This window comes from Diaphorina citri, unplaced genomic scaffold (genome assembly GCF_000475195.1).
Source record: "Diaphorina citri unplaced genomic scaffold, Diaci psyllid genome assembly version 1.1 scaffold535, whole genome shotgun sequence".
Lineage (NCBI taxonomy): Eukaryota > Metazoa > Arthropoda > Insecta > Hemiptera > Psyllidae > Diaphorina > Diaphorina citri.
Window position 1 is genome coordinate 1 of NW_007377969.1, and position 11,887 is coordinate 11,887.

An 11,887-nucleotide genomic window follows, 5' to 3' on the forward strand; every position below is an offset into this window, starting at 1 on the left:
TAGCTTGCTTCTACCCTGTCCTCCTCTCTTCGATGTCGAGAAGACCTCCGTTGTTACAGTTCCCTCTATCGAACTTTTTATCTCGAACTCAGCATCTCCGGGTTGAGAGTCGACCACAGAAGTGGACTGAGTGATGATACACTAACGGGAAAATGCGTCCTGAATTTTCTTAGAATTACATTACTTTCCTTCCTATAGGATAAGGAAAGTAAAAAGATCCATATCTAGGTAACTAGGATAGGATATAGGTGGGTAAATCATATGTATGTACATTGTTTTTACAGCTATATTGACGGCTAATATTCACTTTAGGTGAAACATTGTCGATATGGGTGTGCCATATTTCAGGCGAGATGTTAAGTTTGCAACTTTTGTTACGTGTTGAACGAAGTGTGTTTGATAGAGGGAACTGTAACTGCCAAGTTCTTATCGTCCTGAAAATCGAAGAGAGAAGGAGGACTAGATAGGAGAAAACGAATCTTTCCGAGAACTAAACTCGCCTGTTTTGGACGAAAAGTTCGCCCTGGGCGAGAACCCGCGACCTAGCGCTTACAAGGCAGACGCGCTACCCTCCAGACTTGACTAGGCTGGCTCCATTCGGATATTTTATAAGGATTCACATCCCGTAACTATACTTCATGATAATTATGATCCATAATGGCGTCATCATTTGTTTATATTTAAATCATTCATGAGAGTACTCGTGGTGCTTCAATTGCATTATTGTTAGATGTGATGTCTTGCTAGATACCTAATAACAGTACTAACCTATGTATGGTACTTACTAATCTATGTACAGTACACAGTACCCTACAGTACGTACCTATCTATTACCCAGAATCTTTCTTTGAAAGCGACATGTACGTGTTTTGTAAATATAGGAATTATGTAATTTTATGGCATTGCAAATATTGTAGAATGCCTATTGCACTGTATCCTACAATACACTTACTGATGGCACTTCACTTTTAATTGTTGTGACGGATACTCCACACGGGAAATTCTTGATATCTTCGCGTCAAATAGCGGTTACCCGTGCAAATTTTTTGTCGACTCTTTACTGGGTTGTAGGTTCGACACATTTGGATTCGGAAACTCGGGTTTACGAATTTTCGAACTCACAGCGCTGTAGTGCGCGAGAATTGGTCAACCCGAGTTCCTGAATCCAAATGAGTAGAACCCAGCATCAGCTTTTATCGGGAAGCTCTACTTGGCATTTCTTTTCATATCGATGTTTTTTTACTTTCATCACTGTCCTTGATATTGTTAATCTTTTGTTTTTTTTTTTTCTAATTTCTTCAACTCATTTTACAGGTTAATTTCCTTTCCTATTTATTTTGTTTTTGTTAAATGTTCCTTTGTTTTGTATTCTATGTACGAGTATATCCTTTGAAAAAATAAAACGTCCATACGATAAAAAAAAAATTCCTATCGGGCAGGTTTCGGTTAAACATGAAACACCCTGTATGAACCAGTGTACCCATAGGTAGGTACATAGATATTACATACATAGGTATACATAGAATTTAAATATTCGTAGATACCTATTTTAGTTTAGGTACATCTCGGAGTATACTTTCCAAGAGAACTTTCAGACAGATATAGCACGTTCCATAGTGTATTTCCGTGTTAGAACGTTAGAAGTTCCGACAATCATAATGAGCAGTGAATTTTAAGTTCTAACTCTACGGCGGGGCCCACTCAGCCTCGTGAGGAAAATGAGTAGCTATGACATATAAATGCGCATAGCAACCGGTGCCAGCATGGTTGGTAAACATTGGATTTTAGGATTTTATTGAGATATTGGGAAAAATCCTACAATGCTGCAGTGAGCACCAAAGTTGTGACATAATAACACAAGGAAACTGCATTTACAAAGCTGTGACATAATAACACAAAGAAACTGCTTTTACATTTACATTTTTCTAATCTCTTTGAAGTGTAATATTTTTCATTAACAATTTGAAGTATTTACCTGTCTGACGACATTTGTACATACGTTTTAGAAAAAGCACTCTTACAATATCTAATATATAGACCTTGTGGGTAGGTGATTGTGTAAAAAAATCTTTAACTGTAAGAGCTAAAATCACAGAATGAGCTATCAACTTATCTACAACTTGAAAACTGACGTGACATGTTTATTTTTTAAGTAAATTCGTGTTGCTTGGCAAAAAAGAAAGTATACCTAATCATAAAAGTACCTATTGTTTTAACTTTTGAAAATTTCACATTTTTGACATAATAACACAAAGAAACTGCTTTTACATTTACATTTTTCTAATCTCTTTGAAGTGTTATATTTTTCATTAACAATTTGAAGTACCTATTTAGTCTATTTACCTGTCTGACGACATTTGTACATACGTTTTAGAAAAAGCACTCTTACAATATCTAATATAGACCTTGTGGGTAGGTGATTGTGTAAAAAAAATCTTTAACTGTAAGAGCTAAAATCACAGAATTAGCTATCAACTTATCTACAACTTGAAAACTGACGTGACATGTTTATTTTTTAAGTAAATTTGTGTTGCTTGGCAAAAAAGAAAGTATACCTAATCAGTAATCATAAAAGTATTGTTTTAACTTTTGAAAATTTCACATTTTTTTTTAATTGAACCCCATTTTTTTTAATAATTGTGAATTTAATCTATAGGTACTCGTAAAGTTATGTAAGTGAGAATAACAAAGAAAAGTAAAATCAATTGGTTACTTGGGTGTAATAATAGAGTAAAAATAGTAGAAAATTAGGATATGTGAGCACAAGTTTTGGTAAGTAAGTACCTACTTATTATCTTATTAAGTACATCTGTACATATCTATTGTTTTTTGTTTTTTGATGTTTGTATACAGATAATTTTGAAAGCGAAAATGTTGTGTCTGTGTGATCTAAACTTTTCGTATTCATGTTGCAGATAAACCTCATATACTGACACCTATACCCATCTATTAAGAAGGCAAAGGTCCAGGCCTATGAGATTGCTACCAGGGGGACAATGGATCCTTACACTGCAACTCCTGGCGATGTTCAACACAAAGGTCTCATGAAGGGGCGCCCGGCAGAGTGAAAGTGTTCCGTGTCATTAATGTTTGTATACAGATAATTTTGAAAGCGAAAATGTTGTGTCTGTGTGATCTATTCTAAACTTTTCGTATTCATGTTGCAGATAAACCTCATACTGACACCTATACCCATCTATTGAGAAGACAAAGGTCCAGGCCTATGAGATTGCTACCAGGGGGACAATGGATCCTTACACTGCAACTCCTGGCGAGGTTCAACACAAAGGTCTCATCAAGGATACAGGAGAACCAGAGACTACAGTGAAGTATGGTGTACGATCAGCATGCTCCCAGGTCACAGTATCACTCGCACAGAACTTCCTAATTATTATACTTGGTATGTCATTCGGGATGCCTACAGTCATACTGGGTGTCCTCTTATCGTCCCGAAATCGAAGAGAGAAGGAAGACAGGATAGGAGAAAGCCAGCCGTTCCGAGAACGAACATTATCCCATATACCTAGCATTAGCCTGAATGGAGTTATAGTAAGTTTCATTAATTCGACCAACATTATTTTAGTCCGTTTGGTACGTGATTCTCAAACGCTCAGACGAATTTTGATAGAAGCGCATTCAACAAAAGAATTATTATTGCTCTATAACCTGTAGAAATTGAATAGAATATACTTATTCCTAGGCTTTCGGGTTCGATTCCCGGCCCCCGGCAGAGTGAAAGTGTTCCGGGCTCCTATCCACTTCGTAAGGATCGAGTGAATGATGTGCCGCTTGAGGCTCGGGAGAGAAATCCCTGGGGAGCAAGTGCAGAGCTCTCAATCGCAGAGATTTGAGAAAGCAGAGGAAATCTTGTAGGAACATTGCATCGGGTTGGTCAGCCATGTTGGGACTTTTTTTTTAGATTTTTCTCTTTTTAAAAACTTTTTACAGGAATTTAGAGGTTTTTCGCTTTTTGATTCGATGTTCAATGGGATACAAAGTTAATTACGTTAAATTTTGGCGTTTTATAGGTGTAAGATATTCTGAGATACTCAAGTTTTTTTTCCAATTCCCTGAGATAATAAATTGAAATGATTTGCCTGTGTTATATTTTCTCACTTTTCATTGCGCTTGGTGTAACATTACCTTAAGAATGCTCCGAGACCATACCCGGACAGTCTCGAAGATCAAATATTACTCCATCATAACATAATACACCCGGAGCCCGGAGTTACCTTGTTATTCAACTTAATGACATCAAAACAAACATTTTTAAAGTTCTCCAAGTTCCCACAACTTGAAGTTAAAACAACTTATGGCGGATAAAAAAATAGACGAAAAAAATCCTCATTTCTTACAAAAGTTTTCAATTTGAGACTAATCTCTTAGATATTTGTTATATGACGTTCATGGTTCGATTGGGCCAGGTGTGTGCTTCTAAATTCCATACCTCGGCTGGGATCGAACCCACGCCCTCCTGATTACCAGGCGAGCGTCTTGACCACTACGCCACCGAGGCAGGTGTTTTGTTGGGGGAGTGAGGGAATTAGAGACAGGAAGATATTAGATGAGGGAGAAAATAAGGCAATAAATAATTTCATTACCTACCTATGTAAAAAAAAGTTACCTACATGGGATTTTTTTCCCCCTTTCTTTATTTTGGTTTGACAGAGGGAACTGTAACTGCTAAGGTCTTATCGTCCCGAAATCGAAGAGAGAACGAAGACAGGATAGGAGAAAGCCAGCCGTTCCGAGAACGAAACTTATATCCGTTAAGAATAAAATCTACCCCGGACGGGAACCCGCGGCCTAACGCTTACAAGGCAGACGTCCCTAGACTGCCTAGGTCACCGATCCAACTAGTGGCCCGCCAGACCATTTTTGTGGCTGCGAAACCTTTAAGGTGGTTCCCCTCAGGCTTGATTTTTGCTTTTTTACTATGGGGTGGACAAAAATGTGGAGCTACCCCACCGTCCCCTCAAAATCCTGAATACGGGCCTCCTAACCTGTGTATGTGGCCCGCGAAGTACCTGCCAATGTAGCATGTGGCCCGCATACACATGGAAGTTAGAAATCCCTGACCTAGGTAATGATCTCATGATGCATGCTAGACGAGAAATGACTGTTTCTCGTCTCGCATCATCTCGGAACGAGACAACAACCGTTTCTTGTCTCGTAAATTTCAACACTAGAAATTTCCCGTTTGTCTTGCATCTCTATTCCCTGTGCACCACTATTCTGGTTCACGTGCAAGCGTTCCCAGCGCAACAGCCCCATTGTGCAACCTTCACCGATTCGCTCGTCTTGCAGATGATCACGACTGATCCAATTCTCTTTGGTTCGGAGAACTCAAGGCCTCGTGAAGAATGTTAACATCTGAGGAAGATCTGAACAGTTCCCATGATCGTACAGGATATGCTAACTAGACAGAACAGAAACGAGAAGCAAACACAGAATGAGATTCGGTTCTATGAACCACAGCAGAGTCAAACTTCATTCAAAAACCGTATTGTATGCAGTATACCTACAGATGTGAATGGAACACAAAATTGCAAACTACATTTTGCAGTGTATCAATCAATCAGTGTGCTACATTTTGCAGTCTCCACATTTGTGGAGCAAATGTACGAAAATATTTGTGGCATCGACAACAAAACTTGTGTTTTTTTTCCATTCAGACCGTCTGAGAGATCTAGGTCGGAAGCTTATTCCGTCACACACGTTCCGACTGCCAGACAGTGAACATCACACGACTTGCCTTATTTGATATTGAACGTCATTACACAGTGATATTGCACTCAAGTACATACTATAAATGAAGCAGATATTAAGAGTACTTACAGTAAAGTGCTAAGTAAATATTTTTTAAACACTTTCATGCAAGAAGAGGCTAATCCTGTTGAGACCGTTTTTGAGTAAAACGGCGCGCGGCGTGTCTAATGCGCAATGCCGCAAGAAATCAGTCCCAAGACGATTGATCAAAAGATCACATAAATAATTAAAATGAAATACATTTTACATGCTGATATTTCATTTTTACAGGTTTATAAAGCGGTTTTACTCAAAACTCGATTTTCGTCATTGAGCCCTTATTAATCGAAGCCCTTCTTGCATAAATGCCTGGTATTATTATATATGATGGTATTTTTATGGTATTATTATATATGATGGTAAACATTTACAATATCTCTAACCGTTTAGTCGATATAGCTGAAAACCGCCAAAAAGCGGTCAAAATACCACCAACCGCAGCACCTATTTAAAACCAAACGTTAGCTCTTACGGTTCTCGAGATATTTTGTTTACAGACAGACAGACACACACACGGACCAATGGCTGAAACTTTGGATTTAGGCTCTAGGGACCTCAAAACGTGTTTTGGCACTAAAAATAACAAAATTTCAAGTCTCTAGCTCTTACTGTTCTCGAGATATTTTGTTTACAGACAGACAGAAGGACAGACAGACACACACACGGAAACATACCAAATTTCAAGTCTCTAGCTCTTACCGTTCTCGAGATATTTTGTTTACAGACAGACACACGCTGAAACTTTGGATTTAGGCTCTAGGGACCTCAAAACGTGTTTTGGCACTAAAAACTGACCATCGAAAATTTGACCCAATTACATTACTTTCCTTCCTATTATAGGATAAGGAAAGTAAAAAGGATGAGTACCTATACCTAGGTATTACCTAATAGACTCATACATACATTACCCTCCACACTTGACTAGGCTGACTCCATTCGGAGATTTTATAAGGATCCACATCCCGTAACTATACTTCATGATAATTATGATCCATAACGGCGTCATCACTTGTTTATATTTATATCATTCATGAAAGTACTCGTGGTGCTTCAATTGCATTATTGTTAGATGTGATGTCTTGCTAGATACCTAATAACTTGTACCGTTCGAGACTTGGGGTGAAACAAGCTTTACAATCTAAATGCTAAATCCTCGAGTTCAAACTTAAACCTCTCAGTGCGGAAGATACCTATGTATGGTACTTACTAATCTATGTACAGTACACAGTACCCTACAGTACGTACCTATCTATTACCCAGAATCTTTCTTTGAAAGCGACATGTATTACGTGTTTTGTAAATATAGGAATTACGTAATTTTATGGCATTGCAAATATTGTAAAATGCCTATTGCACTGTATCCTACAAACCTACAATACACTTACTGATGGCGCTCCCGTTACCATGGATGTTGATGGCCGAGATTTTCCCTATTGAAATCCGTGGTGTGGCTTGTGGGATCTCAGCAGCTCTGAATTCCCTCGTCTCTTTCCTCACAACTAAAACCTATGTCAACACAATCGCCTGGTTTGGTCTGCATGGAACTTTGTTCCTGTACACGTTTGTGACGGGTGTAGGGTTTGTGTATATGTATTTCTATCTCCCAGAAACAGAAGATAGAACGCTGCAGGAAATCACGGACTTCTTTGTACAGAATCGTAGCGCCCGAGAATTCAAGAGACCAAAATCCAAAAGACAAGTCGAGAGGAATAACGACATTGACAGTTTGATGTGACAAAACACTTCTTGTGATTGCATTAGGTGTCGCACCTTACAGTTTGACTTGGTGGGGCGCAGCACTACCGCAGTTTTTGATGATACTTGATGTAAACTCTGCCGGAGGGAAGTCCGATTCTGACTTTCATCACAATTGGATAGGATATCGATGTACCGTTCGAGACTTGGGGTGAAACAAGCTTTACAATCTAAATGCAAAATCCTCGAGTTCAAACTTGAACCTCTCAGTGCGGAAGACCTATTGTCCTATCCTAGTGTTAGTGTTATTGTCCTATCCTAGTGTTAGTGTTAAAGACCTATTGTCCTATCCTAGTGTTAGTGTTAAAGACCTATTGTCCTATCCTAGTGTTAGTGTTAAAGACCTATTGTCCTATCCTAGTGTTAGTGTTATTATCCTATCCTAGTGTTAGTGTTAAAGACCATCTTAAACAAGGAGACCCTGGAACCTTAGGACTTCCTTTGTTGAATGATTTGAAGCCTGACATCTTATTTATCGTGCTTGACTACATCTTTGTTTCATTGCATCAAGAAACACAACCTATTCAGGACTTTATCGGAGGGGGGGTTGGATCCTCAATTTTTTCGGAGTCCGGTCTATAGTAAAGGAGCAAAAATAAAGGCCGAGGGCGGCCTAAATACGGCCCTGTCAAGAGGAAGATAACACTATCGGAACTGGCCCGGCCTGCCCAGATCAACTCTCAAATAAATGAGGATAAAATTCCATGCCTCGGCTGGGATCGAACCCACGCCCTCCTGTTTACCAGGCGAGCGCCTTGACCACTTCGCCACCGAGGCAGGTAATAATATGGATTTATACGTTATAGTTTCCCCTTTTAAAGATCTCACGCCTCACCACTGCATTGTAGAATCTTCAATCTTCAAAGATGGATAAAAAAAAGTAGTAATATTTTATTTTTAATTTATTGGTCAAGTTTGTTAAGGACGATTAAAATGTCCTGAATTGAATAATTGCAATATTTTTATAATCTAGTATTGAGTTATTAAGTTGATAATACTAAGAATCAAAATCAGTAGTCTCCATTTCGCCATGTAAGGTTGTAAGCGTGTTAGAAAGGTTTATATGTACTTCCGAATTTTACGTTCGATAAATCACACTTCACACTTGTCTTAAAAAGACATCGAAAGACTAAAGGTATAGAATAGATTATTAAATACTTAGGTATACCTAGGTATTAGATTTTTGTTGTTGGTGGAGAGGAGATGACAAATTGCAATCCTAAATATTGTGTACCGATCTGTGTATTTTCTTCTGGTGGAGATGTCAAATTCACATATGAAAAATTTGGACCGATTGCAATACTTTCATTACTAGTATAGCTCCGCTATACTGTAGTAATAGAAAGTAAAAATTGAGCATACCAGCCTAGTTAGCTTAGAAGTGCGTCTGCCTTGTAAGCGCTAGGCCGCGGGTTCGATTCCCGCCCGGGGCGGATTTTCTCCTGATGGGATAATGTTCGTTCTCGGATCCTGTCTCCTATTCTGTCTTCCTTCTCTCTTCGATTTCGGGACGATAAGACCATAGCAGTTACAGTTCCCTCTGTCAAACCTCTCAGAAAAAAAAAAAAAAAAAGATCATTGTGATCCAAAACATGATGACAAGTTAGTAAAACTCACAGATTTCCCAGACTCGGGTTTTAATTTAAAATAATCCAGGATCAGAGTGATTAGAAATAATACAAGAATGAGATCAACTTGAAGTTATTTACGTATTTTCAGACCATTAGGAATGACCTTGATGCTATAAATAAAAAAATGTAAAGAAATAAAAATGTGTTCATTTTGTCAAGCTGTCTGGAAAAGTTGGCTGGTTATTTAGGTTATAAGAGTATACACTATACAGTGTACATATTCCTAGGTAGGTACATTTTGTCAAGCTGTCTGGAAAAGTTGGCTGGTTATTTAGGTTATAAGAGTATACACTATACAGTGTACATATTCCTAGGTAGGTATTTAATTTTAGAATCAGCCAGGCTAGTTAGCTTGGTTGGTAGCGTGTCTGCTTTGTAAGCGCTAGGTCGCGGGTTCGATTCCTAAACAGATAACGTTTGTTCTCGGAACGTCTGGCTTTTATGTACTCGCCAACCCCCATCAGATCCATAGGAAGAAAATTTTGTACCTTATGAGGTAGAAAAAATGTACCTCAGCTCCCGCTCTATTTAATTTTAGAATCAGCCAGGCTAGTTAGCTTGGTTCGTAGCGTGTCTGCTTTGTAAGCGCTAGGTCGCGGGTTCGATTCATAAACAGATAACGTTTGTTCTCGGAACGTCTGGCTTTCTCCTATCCTGTCCTCCTTTGGGACGATAAGACCACCTTTGTTACGGTTCAATCTTAGTACCTATGCATATCTAACTCAAAAAATCTGGTGTGCTGTGCGCCAATTTTCAAATTGTGCCAGATCTGGCACTCTGCGCATGGTAGGGTTAAAGCTGTTTCCACACAAAGTAGACGCGGTTGATCGTCGTCGACTGAAACCGTACACTACCTCGACAACATAGATTCACCTCGTCGATGGACGGCGTCGACTGTGTGTGGACACTCCTTAAGACTGTAGACCAGGACCTCGATTCTGCTCTTACATTACAATCACATGGCTGTGACGTACACATTTCCTATAGAGTACCACTGACCACTGGTATCCTGAGTGGTGTTAATATTAGACATTGCCCTATGTAGGTAGGTATTGTTCGGACAGTTCTAATGGACAGGGTGCGATAGAAGACTTGGGACACAGTGGGAAGTGGCTCTCGGTAGTCGGTAGCTCAGTGGACGGTCACCCGTTCAGATACCAACTAGGTACAACGTTGCTTAATTTTATTCTACCTACAATTTGGCAAAGTCAAAGGGTATCCCGTCATTGGTTGCAAAAGGTCGTTTTTATCGCAACTAGTATACTTAGCGTAGCCTAATAAATCAGTCCAACACTGTCCGCAGTTCGGCAAAGTCAGAGATTATCTGGTCATTTAGTCGGAAAAAAAACAGAGGTTTTTCCGATCAGTTTGTCTGCTATAGATCGTTTGGTTCGCAACCAATACTCGTATGTAGCCTAATAAATGATTCATTAGTCGGTTCCGATCTGTGATAAGAGCAATTTCCCGAGGTGTGGTAATTCCGAGACAGATAGACGGGTCAGTACCCGAAAATCGGTTTAGAATCTCCTAATGAACGAATAAAATTTACTAATGGAGGTTCCTGACCTCTCAAATTTATGAACTCTAAATATGTGAGTCGGAAATTTGAACAATCTGTTTAAGAATTTAAATGTAATATCTATGTATCTACTCGTACTTAGGTGAGGAAATTCTGTTTGACAAGTGGTAGTCAGGTTTTTTTGATTACCTAGGAATGTTACCCAAATACCCACGTTATAAAAAGTTCCTTTCATAGGTTTCTGAGAAGATGAGGTCGGAAAATGGGAGAGGTTCCTGACCTCTCAAATTTATGAACTCTAAATATGTGAGTCGGAAATTTGAACAATCTGTTTAAGAATTTAAATGTAATATCTAGGTATCTACTCATACTTAGGTGAGGAAATTCTGTTTGACAAGTGGAGAATGGTAGTCAGGTGTTTTTGATTACCTAGGAATGTTACCCAAATACCTACCCACGTTATAAAAAGTTCCTTTCATAGGTTTCTGAGAAGATGAGGTCGGAAAATGTGAAGTTTTTTCATTGCCTAAGAATCTTACGTTATAAAATTGAAGTTCCTTTCATATCTAAGAATGTGGGGTCGGAAAATTCAAGTGTCTTTGACATCTAAGAATGTCAAGTACCTAGACAGGCGATGGGAAAATTTGGAATAACTTTGTTAACGAAGAATGTTAGGTGAGAAAATTTGGTGTTTGTTTCCATCACAACATTCAAGAGAGTTTTCTGAACTATAAAAATAATATGGTGTGAAGTGTGAACTTGCAACAGGGCCAAGGACTTAAAATATTTAGGATGTTTGTTTGTTAGTTTCTTCAAAAATTATAAAAAAAGCCAGCCTAGTTAGCTTAGTTGGTAGTGCGTCTGCCTTGTAAGCGCTAGGCCGCGGGTTCGATTCCCGCCCGGGGCGGATTTTATCCTAATGGGATAATGTTCGTTCTCGAAACGGCTGGCTTTCTCCTATCCTGTCTTCCTTCTCTCTTCGATTTCGGGACAATAAGACCATAGCAGTTACAGTTCCCTCTGTCAAACCTCTTAAAAAAAAAAAAACCTACGTCAATAGTTTGAAGAGACGCCCGGCATAAATCAACACGGAACAGAGTTTTGATGTTTTACTGATTTTTTTTTTTTTTTTTTTTTTTTTTTTTTTTTTTTATTTTATGTTAAAATTTTTTTT

The 11,887-nt window shown here is 38.7% G+C and overlaps 1 protein-coding gene and 1 long non-coding RNA gene across 2 annotated transcripts; both read left to right on the forward strand.

Moving 5' to 3' along the window:
* The first annotated feature begins 2,418 nt into the window (after positions 1–2,418).
* Positions 2,419–3,419, forward strand: LOC108252459. The gene is made up of 3 exons (XR_001809521.2): positions 2,419–2,772; positions 2,916–3,039; positions 3,290–3,419. It is a non-coding gene; the product is annotated as an uncharacterized LOC108252459 (long non-coding RNA).
* Positions 3,420–7,195: 3,776 nt separating this feature from the next.
* LOC108252458 (facilitated trehalose transporter Tret1-like) lies at positions 7,196–8,092 on the forward strand. The gene has a single exon (XM_017444332.2). The coding sequence runs from the start codon at positions 7,196–7,198 to the stop codon at positions 7,541–7,543; it is 348 nt and encodes a 115-aa protein (XP_017299821.1). The 3' UTR covers positions 7,544–8,092.
* Positions 8,093–11,887: the final 3,795 nt, after the last annotated feature.